The sequence below is a fragment of the Pyrus communis genome, chromosome 15 (genome assembly GCF_963583255.1).
Source record: "Pyrus communis chromosome 15, drPyrComm1.1, whole genome shotgun sequence".
NCBI classification, from domain to species: Eukaryota; Viridiplantae; Streptophyta; class Magnoliopsida; order Rosales; family Rosaceae; genus Pyrus; species Pyrus communis.
In genome coordinates, this window is record NC_084817.1 from 9633910 (window position 1) to 9648789 (window position 14880).

At 35.1% G+C, this 14880-nt stretch overlaps 2 protein-coding genes across 5 annotated transcripts; one reads left to right on the forward strand and one right to left on the reverse strand.

Moving 5' to 3' along the window:
* Window positions 1-688: 688 nt before the first annotated feature.
* LOC137717739 (ubiquitin carboxyl-terminal hydrolase 26-like) lies at window positions 689-8078 on the reverse strand. Of its 4 annotated transcripts, none has more exons than XM_068457203.1 (15): window positions 7745-8077; window positions 6899-6996; window positions 6209-6805; window positions 5830-6085; window positions 4839-5578; window positions 4616-4724; window positions 4102-4280; window positions 3567-3851; window positions 3285-3492; window positions 2826-2894; window positions 2368-2598; window positions 1781-2044; window positions 1524-1665; window positions 1166-1374; window positions 689-1065 (listed from the first exon to the last, which is right to left on the reverse strand). In XM_068457203.1, the coding sequence occupies exons 2-14, from the start codon at window positions 6976-6978 to the stop codon at window positions 1280-1282; spliced, it is 3255 nt and encodes a 1084-aa protein (XP_068313304.1). In that variant the 5' UTR covers window positions 6979-6996; window positions 7745-8077; the 3' UTR covers window positions 689-1065; window positions 1166-1279. The 4 variants fall into 4 exon arrangements, with proteins under 4 accessions (XP_068313304.1, XP_068313303.1, XP_068313302.1 ...); XM_068457202.1 differs by having other exon boundaries at window positions 689-1068; XM_068457201.1 differs by having other exon boundaries at window positions 689-1071.
* Window positions 8079-13467: 5389 nt separating this feature from the next.
* Window positions 13468-13950, forward strand: LOC137717029 (basic form of pathogenesis-related protein 1-like). Its single transcript, XM_068456348.1, has one exon. It carries the CDS (start codon window positions 13468-13470, stop codon window positions 13948-13950), a length of 483 nt encoding a protein of 160 aa, XP_068312449.1.
* Window positions 13951-14880: the final 930 nt, after the last annotated feature.

The following is a 14880-nucleotide window of genomic DNA, read 5'->3' on the forward strand; positions in this document are numbered from 1 at the left end:
TTTTTAATATCGTTGTAGCTCAGTTAGTTAAGAACATTCACCCTACACCCTAAGTCTATTTTCAACGGGTGATCTAATTCGTGTACACAGGACTAAAGGACCAGGTGAAGTAGGGTGGGATAGGTGGTTCCGGGGAGCCAACAACTCCAGAAACCACAGCCGCTGGATCTAAAATTGATAAACTTTTATGTATTTATTTTAAATATAAACAGACATTGATTTATGTGTTATATAATAAATTTAATTTTTAAAATAAATATATAAAAGTATTTAAAATAAATACATAATTGTATCTTAATACAATTATGTACTTATTTTAAGTATAAATAGACATTGATTTATATGTTATATAATAAATTTAATTTTTTTAAAAATGGGCCTAAGCCCTCTCCTAGATGCCAAGCCCTTGCCTAGGCCTCGCCTAGAAGCTTAAGCGCTAGTTCTCTGCCCTGCTATCCGACTAGTGCCTTTTAAAATCTCGAATCGATGAAATGATCAGTTTTTAGTATGCATATTATCAATATAAAATTCTGATCAATTTAGCAACGGGAATTTGATTAACCAATTTCCCTTTTATCATCACATCTCCTTTTGGATTTATTTACTGGAAAATTTATACAAACATAATTTCAATTTATTTTCTTGCTCCTCCAATCCGAGAATATGAACACATGATTCATGATAGGAATGAACCCAGAAACTGAAACAGAGGAACTAACACATGAAACTCTTAAAATAATATACTTTATAAAACTTACTTGTACAGTGACCACCGGCGGAAGCTATTAGCTATGAGATAAAACGTCACCCCACACACCCGAAAAAAACATGCACATTCGACAATATACACCATTGTAATCAGCATTGTTCGACACATAAAAGTCGCGGTAACATCTTTATCAAAAGAAAAATTACCACCGCAGTGGTTAGACCCAAAACATTCCGACCAGGAAACAGCGCGTATCACATTTCCTTTTCTCATGTGTCAGCGAGCAATGGCAGCGTACTGTAATCTGTCTCCGCAGGCAAGGGATGGGTGACCTGAATTATACATGCACTGGACAACTGCTGCTGCCAAAGGAGCAAGAACGGTCAATAATCAAAACTGATGTCCCAAAAAATCCAGCAAATCACAAGGGAACATTCATGCATTTTCGCAACTAACCTCAACAATGCAGGTCATCAAAACGCCGAGAAAACTTCAAGTCACCTCCCCTCTATCAATATCTACAAAAACATGGGTATTACATTCAAATATTAACCAGCAAAAAGCATGCTTCTAAACAACTTGGGACGAAACATTTGTGGTCAACAGCGTCCCGCGAAACCCCTCTTCAGTGTGTTGCGCATCCATTTTCTGGTCAGATAGCTCATCTGTGGAACAATTGTCAAAATGCATGTTTAAGGTTATTTAAGTTAATCAATGCAGTAAAAGTTTTCAATCACATCAACTACAAACACTTCCTACGACTTTAAGCATTATATTACAAAGAAAATGCAAAGAAATAACAGCATAAAATTACCAGCAATATCTCGGTTCTCATGGATTTCTGAATCATTCACCCAAAGTCTATCACCAGGGAAGATATTCATGTCCGCAAGAGTAGCAGATTCGTCCTCAATTATCCGAGTACCTTTGTGAAGTCCCTGGTTTTCCTTAACAATCTGCATAATTTAAAACAGTAATCAGATGCCACAGGAAAAAAACAATTTGGACAAATGATTAACCCATGCATTGGTGAGTACGCTCGTATCTACGTGTTAGCTTCAAGAAGCATACCCCAAAAGATTCCCATATCATCATTTTCAACTGGTAGATGGTTGTGGAACCAGAGACTTTTAAGCTTATTTGATCCCCAGTTTTTGTCCTCCGAGAGCGCTTGGAAACTCGGCGTTCTGGATCGAAATTTGTATCAGATGGTTTTAGAATCGACTTTGGAGCTTCCTTGCCATGTACAAAGTATACATATATGTCCTCGTTGCAATAATCGAGCTTCTGCATTAATTCCCTGCTTTCTCTTTCTCCAATGCAGTCCTCACATATCTAGGAAAATTGAGGCACCTAATCAGACGAACAACTTTAAAACTGCTTCTCGTAACTATGAATTCTAAATATATGACTCGAAATTTATACAATTTTTGTGCAAAATCGATGTTGCTGCCACTTATTGACGTTTTATACAAGTTAACTGGAGTCACTAATGATCTGCCAGAAGACTACACAACCGAAAGGTTCCAGATATTGGAGCATCAACTCTAGCATAAGACATTCTTAAGTTTAAAACGAAGCAAGAGAAACATGATATATAACAAGTGTCCTCCACTATGCATGGCAAGAAAACACAACTTAAAATGGTAAGCCTTTACCTCAGGACAAGTCTTAATCACAAGTCGTCTAGACTCAACTTCACCATTTACGTGATTTGGAGTACTGAGGTCCTCCTCGCCCATTGGCATCTCTTCGCAAGACCCTGCCAAATTATTTTCTTCAGTACTACTTAACTCTATTTCAGCAGATATTCCTTTCTCTTCAATACCACCCCATTCCTCACAGAAGGACTTCCAGTCATTCTCAGTAATGAGTATTAACCCATCCACCTATAATCCACAAAGAACGAGAAAAGAAGTAAGAGTTCCCACATTAGAACATTCTCACACGTACAAATTTGATCCGCACAATCCAGTGAAAATTAAAAGACCCAGAAAAGGTTTCTTTTATAAGAAACAATAATCTTACAAATGAGAAGGAAAAAAAAAAAAGAAAAAAAGGACCAACAAGTTCAATCAACAAATATACACAAACTCGCATTTATTCATATGCTTACAGGAGACTTCTGGGAAATCAGACCACGTTTCTGGACCAGATCAACAGGCCTTTCTAGAAGTTGTGAATGCTGAAACAAAGCATCAGGGAGGTTAGAATAATTGCATAACACTAATAAGTGAAGAAAAATAAGGCAGACTGAACTGCACGGACCAGGATAATTTTATTTTTAGAGAAGAGAAGAACCAGAATAGTTCTTAAATACACTACACAATTTCTAGTTCCAGTAATTAGTACATAACTTGATGCCAGGTTTACTCAGCTTATTGAATTTGGACCAATAGCAAGTGTTGTCCAGCCCAAAGTAAAACTAAATATGCATTCAGCTTTCAATTACATAAAGACTGCATTTATGAGACTGATGAACATGATTAAGGTCAAAAGCATGCAAACAAAAAATTAGAGTCTACTAGAGGTGCCGGATTTCAATAGAAGCACATCCAGAAACGTTCTAAATTACCTTTTCACACTTTAGCGAATCCATGGTGCCCTCTAATGTTTCAGGTTTCTCCACTGAGGAAATATTCTTTCCATTTGCAGTAATGTAGTTTTTCCACTTTGAAAGCCAAGAATTGGGTATCAAGTAATACTTGCAATGCAGAGAAAGCGGCACACTTTTTCCCGTAAGTAGTTTCTCATGAGTCTGGCGCTGTTTGAGCCTCACCAATCTGCAGCAAAAATACTGGTCAACGCAATTACACATGCTTAACAGCTCTCTGCTACAAGTAAAAGTTTAAATTACCTTAAAGAATCCTCCATACATGCAACTTCAGATAGTTCATCACTGCATTGGGAACATTGTGCAGAGTCAGAAGGAAATGGAAAACAACCCAAATGATCATCAGGCTTCACTGTTAAAGCATCTTCATAAAGGAAGAGCCATAGATTCTCAGGAACAAGCAATCTCTTAGCACCAGTGGCGTGTTCAGGCATAAGTTGCCCATGAGGACACCTAATTGAAGCTGTTGGTCCGGCATCGGCTTCAGCTGGAGCATCAAGAATTTTTCTTTTAAGCCACTGTTGTAACCTGCAAATAAAAATGAATTAGAATCATTAGAGAAAACAAAATATGATGTAGCAGAAGCTATGAGAAGCACAAAAGTATTGAAACAAAGCATAGTGGCTTTATCTTCTGTAATGCACTATAATTAATTTATCCATCGATTGTGTGTTCGTATGAGAAAATCCCTAGTAAAAAAAGTCATAGCAAAGTCTAGCATAAGAATGAAGAGATCTGAAGGAAGGATAAAACGTAACAAAACAGTTTGCAGTCATACCATGCTTTAGAAACATAATACATTCCACCTGAACACTTCGCTGCAAGTGCATCCTCTGCAACTTGCTTCATTATTATTCTTCTATCCCTATAACTGTCAGCACAGACTACATTTCGAGCACCATCAATAAGGCAAACCATGCAGTAGTCATCATTGGCCAGTTCTGGCCCCCCTTTATACTGAACCAGCATTCAGTTAGAAGAGAAAAATCATCAGTAACTAGTATACATATCATCGGAAGTAAAACTAAAAAATGGGAAAGAAAAGCCCAATAAAAAAATTAAAAAAAATAAAAAGAGGCAAAAGCGAAAAAAGAACATTTGATAATGCCATTATGCCAACACATGAAAAACCAGAAAAAGATGAGCCAAAGTACTAATCTGGAGCGAGAAGGTATGAAGTTGACAGGTAGGGTTCATCACATAAGCATCATGATGCAAATTGGTGTAAGTATTTATAAACAACAGATAGAGTTCACACAACATTAAGCGAGTCCAATAACACATACAAATACCTTAGAGAACAGTTTGGTCCATGCTTTGACTGACAACCTTTTCATGTGGCCAACCTTTGAAACTGGAACTTTTCCATGCGAACATTGGATGGATGTGTTGTCAAGAGCACTGCAAGATAACTATGTAAGCCCAAAAAGAAATTGCGAACCAAAAACCCTGACATTTTAGTTCCAGCAGAAATCAAGTTAAGAACTAAAGCAAAGATATCAACCATATGCTTACAGTGAAATCATGTTATCAGCCCACTGACGAAGCCAGTCCATTGATATCCAAAAAAAGGTTTCCTCAAGTTGTTGAACAGGAGCTTCCGACAAAATCGAACGCACTTCCTGTCTTCGTTCTGTGATATTATTCATCTCTTCTTCTTTCTTAAATTTGTATTGCTCACAAGCATCAAGATATGATGCATTAAAGCTTTCAATCTCATCACAAAGATGAGATGGAAGAGAACTACAAACAGTATCACCTTGTATCTTCCTATTATTGGCATTACATTCCACATGCACTTTCTCTTCACCCTTCCGGGAATGATTGAGACTATACATCAGCATATATGCATCAGCACATGAAAACGTCTCTACATGACTGGTAATAGATTCTGACGGTTGTTGGTGAATGACATCCACATTATCACCATTTGAAATAGCATTCTTTTGTTCCATGCAAGATGGATCAACAGGTTCGAGTTTAACAGGCTTGGTATTGGAATTTGAAGCCCCTTCTCCAAACGGATGAGAACCCAAGTTTGAGACCTGCTCATCGTCAAATTCCCACCATTGCCCTGTCTTCTCATCCTTGACATGCGCTACATAGTGGCCACTGTTAACTGCAGTTCCCTTGTGAATCAGCACAGCTGACAAGTCATATACTGATTCACCCTGAGACGGGTCAGAGAGCCTCTTCCTCATATCAAGTACTCCAGGAAAACTAAATGCAGAAGTAATTTTCTTCTTGGTTGTTGTCTATTGACACAAATCAATATAGAATAAAATATTAAAGAGAATAAAATAACTATTAACCACAAATCAATGACAACGTCAACAATAAACCATATAACAAACAAGAACACAACCTCTACTCTGCATCAATATCAAGCATGTGTGGTATATAAAATAGAGCTTACACGACTTTTTTGTGATCATTCGCGATTTCAACAATTGATAATTATAACTACAAAATGAAAACTATGCATTACCAAGGATCTCATAATTACCTTTGGCAGGAAAACATATCGCTTAAGCTGAAAGTTCAGAACCTCAGGCAATGTGCGCAACTTGATGCTTCGAGTAGCATCGACTCTTGATTTACAAGACTCACAAAAATATTGATTCTCTCCATGGAGCTCTTCAACACTAAGGTAATCATCTAAACTCTCACCCAAACTTTTCAAACCCTTCACATTCAACTCCAGCTCATAGAAGTCTTCCATGTTTGAAGAAGCTTCAGAGTCTTTTCCACATTGTGAACACCTAAGTACATGCAAGTGGAAATTACATAAAGATAAGGAGAGATTTCAGAAATAATACGAGCACAAAGTAAAAGGCCATAATACGAAGAAGTATAATTCTAATCCAATCAGGTTCAGTCTTTACCTAGTAACATGTGATACACTTCCACGGAAAAGATCTTGAACAATAGATTTTGCCTTTGAAACTTTAGAGTTGCTCAGACAACGTTCAAGCAAAGAAAGAAGTAAGGTCAGAAACTCATGACTGTCCTGTTGAACTCCATTATCTAACTCCAGTGTTTTTACAAATGGAGATGAGTCTATAAAAGCCAATTTACTGGCATGCAACTGAGCAAAAAGCCGAGAAAGCTGATTCAACACTGGCTGCTGTTCCAAAACCTCAGGTTCAACCAAGAAGATACCTTCACGGAAGGACTTGTTCATGTACAAACATTGGAGTATGCTATTAGCATAGCATGTTGCACCCAGATTTGTGAGGCCTGCAGGAGAATCGGCAGAAGGACGAAGGTCCTGAGAAGGATCTGGGCCCAGAGTTTGCAGAATCTCTGATGTCTTCTGCCATAGGCCTGATTTCCTACTTCCATTCGGAGGTGGAATTAGCCCACAAAAGCAGTTTGGGTTATCTTTAGAATTCACACGGCAGCCTTGACAAACTGGCTTTGAAATTTTATATAGCGTATATATATCCTCATTTGTAATTTCACCCGTTGCATGTATTTTCCTACACAATACCAACCATAAATAAGCCACATAACAAGGGTGCATATCAAGCAACCGATAACTCTTCTTAACATAAAACGGCAAACTTTTCTACCTCAATATTTCGGAAGTGTTGTCAACATTATCTCCTTGTCTGTTTCGTTTATTTTTACTGCGCGTACTTGGTCGGCTCATTTTAACAACCGACCAACCCTGCAATGGACATGTACTCAAAACATGAATTCTTAGGAATACTAAGAAGTAAACATGGGCGTGCACGCGCACGAGCACACTCCCACACACGCACACAATTGGAATGATGATCACGAATTATACGCTCTATAATATTCGGCGATCATCTTTTTTACAATAGGATGTAGTCAAAGTGTACAAAGAGTACCCTTGCAAAACTGGCATTCACGAAAAGGGTGCCCAAAAGCTCGCATACTAACCCAAACATGTTCGATATCTTCAATGTGGGATGTAGGAATCCTAACACGGTTTAAAGGGCACCCGAAAAATTAATTTTCGAGTGTTACTGGCCTTATTTATATTTATTTTTAAAAAAAAAAATTGAAGCTTTGAAATATACACTTTTCGATACTCTCAAATAAGAACATGTTCTTGTTTGCCACAAACATAAGCTTGCATTCTGATAAATTCCAGATGCAATGACTTCCACCATGCATTTTCAAAGCATATGAAAAATAAAACGAGTTCCTACGAATGATCTTCAAGCAGCAGTATCCATAAGAAATAAAAATATAAAAAAAGCAAATAATAAATTAATAGAAAGAGGGAAAAAAAAAAACCCTAGAAACCACAAGAACGAAAGAAAAAAACAGCATGATCGAAACAAATCAAAATAAGCAATCAAATCAAAATTCAAGCATATTAAAGAAACAGAAAATTGAAAGAAATTAAACCCAAAAAAATAGAGGGAAAAAGTTCAAAAGGGTACCTGGGTTCAGAGGCTGAGGAAGCAGAAGAAGAGGAAAGCTTGGACCTTTGGAGCTGAAACTTGACGAATTAATAATTTTTTAAATGAACAAAAAAAATAAACTGGGATTTTGGGATTTTATATAGGTCAGCGTGCGAGGGAGGGAGGAATGGCTTCGATTTTTGGTAAACCAAACAGCTCGGTTTTGTTTGTAATTTTGCTAATTTGTAAATTAAAATAAATATGGATGGAAAAGAAGGTTGAGCCAGTAGATTTGGAGGGAAGAGAATCCTACTCCGGAAGAAACAGTGAGAGATCTCGACCGAGACAGAGCAACACAAGTTTTTCACTTTTCAGTTGTGAAATTTGGGGACTTTTGGTCAAAAGATCCAGTCAGAATCCATGGAGATTTTTTACAGTGGGTAGGGGACCAGTCTTTTACGTCTGTTAAATTAGCACTCGGTTGCCCACATCAACTTTTGGTACAAGTGTCATCAACGAGTGCGTGGGAATCGGTTGGGATAAGATTTTCTAGGTTAAAAAGTTAAAAAGAATGAAAACTACAGTGATCGACTTTAAAATCTCTTAAATTACTAAAGCACGGATAAATAATGAATACGTCTAGATTGTAATATCTACATTTTTTAGAATAATGCTTGTTTTAAGGAATGATGGGTTGAGAAGGATTATGAGATTATTTTCTTTTTTATTTTTGGGGAATATATGAGATTATATTTCTCCTCAAACTTTTCAGAATTAATGGTTGATTTGTAAGAACATGACTTGTGAATGAATTTAACATATTTCCAAGCTTGTTATATTCATATTATAGAAATACGTTAACTTTATACGAAAATGAGATAACCATGAAGAGCTATTTTGAAAACCTATATGCTCTTTTTTTCAAACGATACATTATGTTACTTTAGCTATTAGATTAACCACCAACGAGATTTGAACTTACGTCATCATGCAAGAACTCAACATCTTTCCATCACCGTTGCAAAAGGCCACTTGCAAAACCTATATGCAGTTAGATTTGTCATTCACATTTCCTGGAAATGCATTGATCATATGCATATTAAGGGCTAGTATTATTGTTCTTTGAAAAAAAAATTGCTTCTATTGTGCTGTGAGAATAAGCAGCTGTGAAATAAAGCAGCATAATATTTGGTAAATTTTTTTGTAAAAGTGCTTTTGAAAAAAAAAAAACGGTATTATAGTGTTTGATAAACTTTTATGTAAAACAGATGTCAAAAAAAAAAAAATTGGTTTTTCAAAGTTGGGTTTTGCAGCTGTGTGTTTTCGGCTTTTTTTATCCAAAACTGTGAAAAAAAACTGAAGCTGAATGTTTACCAAACATAAAAAAGCATAGCCATTTTTTTCAGAAACATCTCAGTACCAAACTAGAGCTAAATTGCACCAATATAAACACAGGACAAAGAGACAATTATAAATCAGAATAATGTCGGTTAACGCATAAATTTGGTAAGGCTAATAAAGGTTGTTCTTAGGGGATTTACGGTGCTTGCAGGGTATAAATACTAGAGTTTTTAGGGTTATAGCCTGGTATATAATGGAGGCTTTTGACATATACTGATATAGAATAAACAAGAGAAAAGATAGTGGTTCATCCATAACTGAGCTACAGCAACTATAGTATATGACAGGCTTTTTTGCCAAAATAATCTTTGGGATTTGCATAATTCCTTATTTTGATCTCTAAGATTTGAAATAAATAAAAGTAGTCATTGAGTTTGTCCATCATCAATCATTTTGGTCATTCCATGAAAAATCTCCATTAAATAAGGTTCAAATGACAAAAATACCCTCAATTTTTGTCAAATCATTTCGCCTATTGTTTATTAAATTGAGAGTATTTTTGTTATTTTGATCCTTATTTAATATATTTTTTCATGAAATGATCAAAATGATTGATGGTAGACAAACTCAGGGTTCACTTTTAATGATTTCAAATCTTAAGAATCAAAATGATGAATTATACAAATCTCAGAGACTATTTTGATTAAAAAATATATATGATATATATGTTTGTACACGGATCTTACATATAAAGGAGAGAAGCCCTAGGCTTATTATGACACACACAGGAGAAATTGCGATCGTAGGGGTACTTTCCTTTTCTTGCTTTTCTTTTTCTTTTCAGATTATCCTCCTTTCTTTATATAGAGGTCCTCAGATGGGGTGACGACTCCCCAGGGTAATGTTGCTAAGTCATCTTCAGCAAGTAATTGTTTTACGTCTTTGAGCGTGCATAGAGTCTTTGATTATGTCTCGACAAAAATCTAATCGTTGGAAATAACGTATCAAAGCAACTTCGCTTATTTGTCAGTATTATTAGTTTCTTGTAAAACCTGGGGTCCCACTCACTATAAATAAAACAGAAGCAGAGAATCTTATATGGTGAATTGAAAACTACTGTTTGAGCAAACAGAAAGGGGCAAGGCATGACAGTTTTATTTCTTAATGCTAAACCATCATATAACCCCCTCGTGACATTATATGCACACTAATCAGCTAGTGTATAAAGCATCAGATCTAACACTAGAAGGAAAAAATTTGAATAAGGAAACAGTGTGTGAGCAATAGTATTCCATTATTAGCGTGAACTTGGATCACTTTGAACTATTGAAAATTGTTATGCTAATCAAATAAGATAGCAACCTGAATTCACAGAATATTGTTATACGTGTTACGGGTATGAATCTTATATTGTCAATTAGTTTTATGGTGAACTTTTACTCTCAATCATGAGGGTGATAAGTCTTTCAATAGGTAAGAAAGGTAGAGACAAAATATATCTCCTTGCAAGGAAATTTATTTTTCCGTATGGATTATTTATGAAACACCAATTGGTGATTGAAGAAGTTAAGGTTTCACCATAAAACTAATTGGTTATATAACGAGTAACTCAATTATTTATAGGGAGTTTTAACGAAAAGTCTGCGGTACTGTTCACTTTAACGAAAAACCATATTTTTACACTAAAAAGTCAATCATGGTACTATTCACTTTACCCTTTATTTTATTCTTATCGTTAAAACTCAAAATTTTCAAACTTTTTTCATTAGTTTTCCTTTATTTATAAGTACATGTAAGACCTCTCACGTGCAGTGACGGAACCGCAGGCAATGAAGTCCCTTGACACCAACATCATGTTTCTTTGTTCCATTAAACTGCTAATTTGACCGCATGATCTTAGTAAAGTGACCCCAATGTTAAGCAAAACAATGCTACTTTAATCTAAAAAGCCAATCAATATTTAATTCTCCAATATCATGACCTCACAACGAGAATTTTCCAGCTTCCCGCTGCTCAAGTGTGGTGCTTTTTTTAGTCTAGTACGTAAACAATACAAATCAAATGACTTGAAGTATGTGCGGTCATTGAGCTTCACATATAGAACAACATGTTTTAATACCATGAAAAAGTTGAGGTTTCACCGTAAAACAATTAGTTATGTGAGGAGTAGATCAATATTTATAAGTACATACAAGGTCCCTCGTGACTCAGATGTGGGATTCATACTCATAACAATAATAATTTTTTTCACTCTAGATCAATTTCTTTGGTCTCTCGAGCAATGTAACCAATTAGCACGTATGTATCTTTTGTATTGTTTAATGAAATATCGCTTTGTCGCTTTTTGTCATTGTTCTAAAAATCTTCGCTTAACGCTGTCTAGGAGTTAGGCGGTTGACCACATCCCAGTTAATTCCTAAGCGTTTGAAAACTAATAAAGAGCGTTTAGACTTGCTTAGGTGCCCGCCCATACCCAATTAGGTTGTGACTCTCGTTTAAACAGAAAATCAATAACTTTTATTTTGCATTTTATTTTTTATTTTTTCAATAAATTGTAAGAGACTTACTGAATACTTGAATGGTTACTCATTATATGTTTGTTCCCCATGTTTTCAATATGTTATAATGTTTTATAATCTATATGACATTTTATATGTATCTCAATACAATTATGTACTTTTTTAAGTATAAGAATACACTTATTTATACGATATATAATAAATTTACTTAAATCTATCTAGTATGCCTTAGGCGCTAGGCCCCAGTCTGATACCTAACTAACACCTAACGTCTTTTAGAACCTCGCTTCTTGTTAAAAAAAAAAAAAAAAAAAACCAAGTGATGAGGCAATTATTTTCCTTTGCAAATTTCATGTACAACACATTAACCAAATCAGAAGTTAATTAGTTATTCATTTTGTTTTGAGTTTTTATCACTAAAGGTCTCTGAAATTGATCAAACTCATCATTTTGATCTTTTACTTTCAAAATCAATCAATATCATCCCTTACATTCATTATCGCACATCAATTTAGTCATTCTATTAAGATTTTGTCAACTATTCTATTAGTTTATATGTAGGATTCACAAATCCAATGAAATGGTGACACGTGGATTACACAAAATAGGGTTTTTTTTTATTGCAAATGATTCATGATATTGATCAAACTCCTTATTTTGGTCCTTGAATTTCAAAAATCGAACTCCTTATTTTGGTCCCTGAGTTTCAAAAATCGATAAATTTGATCCTTGACTTTCACTACTGCACATCAATTTAGTCTATTCTTTAAAATTTCATCAATATTTTTCGTTTGTGTGCCAATGTAGTCCCACTAATCCAATCATATGGTTCCATGTGAATCAACTATAAAAAAAATAAAAATAAAAAGCCATTTTTTTAAAAGAGTTAACCAACAGACTAGTATTTCGCGTTGACATTTTTCTTGTATCCCACAACCCCAATTGGGAAAAAATTCAATCTAAGTTCGATAAAATCAGAATCCAAATTCAATTCAAATTTGATAAGATGATAACCAACTAGAGAGAAACGAGGAATGAGTTCAGGATGCCAAGTATTTTAGTGGTGTCATGATGCCTTCCTTTTCTTTTTGAGCATACCTTGATGAAACGATGATGATTTTTTTTTTCTTTTAGTTTTGGTTTTTAGTTTCTTATTTTACTTTTAGTTTTAAATCTTAAAAAAAAAAATAGTTTCTTGTAGTTAATCCACGTGGCCCATATGATTGGATTAGTGAGACAAAAAATATTGACGAAAATTTAACGGAAAGATTAAATTGACATGTGGTATTAAAAGTTAGGGACCAAATTTATCGATTTTTGAAACTCAGGGACCAAAATCGAAACTGTTTCAAAATTGCAAAACCAAATCGTTCGGTGCAGTCCAATTTGGTTTGTGTTTCGATTTCAGCTTTTGGTTCCAAGTGCCCACTCATAATGTCAGAGACCATTTGCAATAAAAGCCCTTATTGTGTATAATCTAGTTGTCACCATTTTATTGGATTTGTGAGTCTCACATACAAACTATTAGAATAGTTGACGGAATGTTAACGGAATGATCAAATTGATGTGCGGTAGTGAATGTCAGGGATGACATTGATTGATTTTGAAAGTGAGAGACCAAAATAATGAGTTTGATCAATTTTAGAGATCATTTGTAAATAATAAAATAATAATACAAAAATTTAAAAAAAAAAAAATCCCTTTTGTTTTTGTCCACTATATTTATCTGTTAATTCCAACTCAATCAGATCCCTCCCTTTTAAAGGATGCTATTTTTAACCGTCCTAGGAAAAAAAACAGTAACATGCCTTTATAAATAAGACAAATCCCATATCCAATTTGTATTAACATCCATCAACCCTCTCAAGTCTCTATCCACAATATCTTAAGACCTTAAACAAAATGGGATACAACTGCAAACTGATGCTGTGCATCTGCTCCGTGGCATTAATCTTAGCTCGCGTCTCCTCAGCCACTTCCGGAAGAGATATCAGAGGCTTCATCGATGAATACAACAAAGCTCGGGCGGCGGTCGGTGTCTGTCCGATCAAATGTAACGAGGCCATAGCAAGGTATGCACAAAGCTATGCCGACGTAAGATCTAGGGACTGCGCAATGGAGCACTCGATGGGGTCTTATGGTGAGAACATAGCCTCAGGTGAAGGCATGGCGGGTGCAGCTGCTGTCAAGTATTGGGTTACCGAGAAGGAGTTCTATGACTACAACCAAAACAAATGTGTCTACGGCGAATGTGGTCACTACCTTGCTGTGATTTGGAGCAAATCAACCTATGTTGGTTGTACCACGTCGTTGTGCACGAATGGACAAACCTTCATCGTTTGCGATTATGATCCTTCTGAAATAGGTGGCGAGCACTCTTACTAAATGAGTAATAAAACTTACATTATATCCTTGTATTTTTAGCACTTGTTCACTCGTCACATGATAGGTCATGTTACGAGTGTGCTTTTCTCATGCATACTAGACACGATCATGTTTTGGTTGGGTCTTCTGTTTTCTTCCTTTGGATAAGAAATTGGAAAAGAAAAGGGAATGAGAGAGACATGTAATTGGTGTACACCCTAAAAAGAATAAAAATCATTTCAATTTTTCTTCCTCAAATCAAATCTCTCCCATTTGTTTCCTCTCCATATCACTAAATGGTGAAATTTTCTTCAATGTTACCCTTTACACATTTATGTAAAGGAATCGTTATTAGCACTATTTTCATTATACATTTCTCACAATTGTAGTTTTTTAAAATATAAAAAAAATTAGAGTACAAAATAAATATTTAGAGTGCTAATAATAATTCCCTTATGAGATTGCTATTAGCGTTCTAATTTTTTTTTCCGTTTTCCATGAAGGAGCATATGATGATCATGGAACTGCACTTTTAAATTGTATTAGAGCTCGTTTGAATGTACTTTTAAAATGATTAAAAGCGTTTTTGGTGAAAATAATTTTAAAACAAATTTTTAGTAAAGATGCAAGTGAATCGTAAAAAAGCACTTAAAATGTTTCTTGGAAGAAGCACATAACTGATGCTTTTTGCAAAAAGCACTTTAAATGCTTTTGGAATCCAAAAACATTTTCTCTAAAAATGCTTTCAATTATTTTAAAAGCACATCCAAATAAGCCCTTAATCAATATGTGAACTGCACTTTTAAATTGTCTATTGTATTTTAAAAATCCATATGTGAACTGCACTTTTAAATTGTCTATTGTATTTTAATTAGGTTTCTCTCCAAGTTCATTCTTATAAAAGCTCACTCAATTCTGAGTTCATGTAACCACTTAAATATGTGACAATCA

Coding starts and splice junctions, on each gene's coding strand:
- LOC137717739 (XM_068457203.1), bottom strand. CDS start 6,978: ATGAGCCGACCAAGTACGCGCAGTAAAAATAAACGAAACAGACAAGGA. Junction 6,086..6,208: donor AGTGTATCACATGTTACTAG/GTAAAGACTGAA, acceptor GCATGTACTTAG/GTGTTCACAATGTGGAAAAG. Junction 1,666..1,780: donor TGATATGGGAATCTTTTGGG/GTATGCTTCTTG, acceptor TAAATTATGCAG/ATTGTTAAGGAAAACCAGGG.
- LOC137717029 (XM_068456348.1), top strand. CDS start 13,468: ATGGGATACAACTGCAAACTGATGCTGTGCATCTGCTCCGTGGCATTA.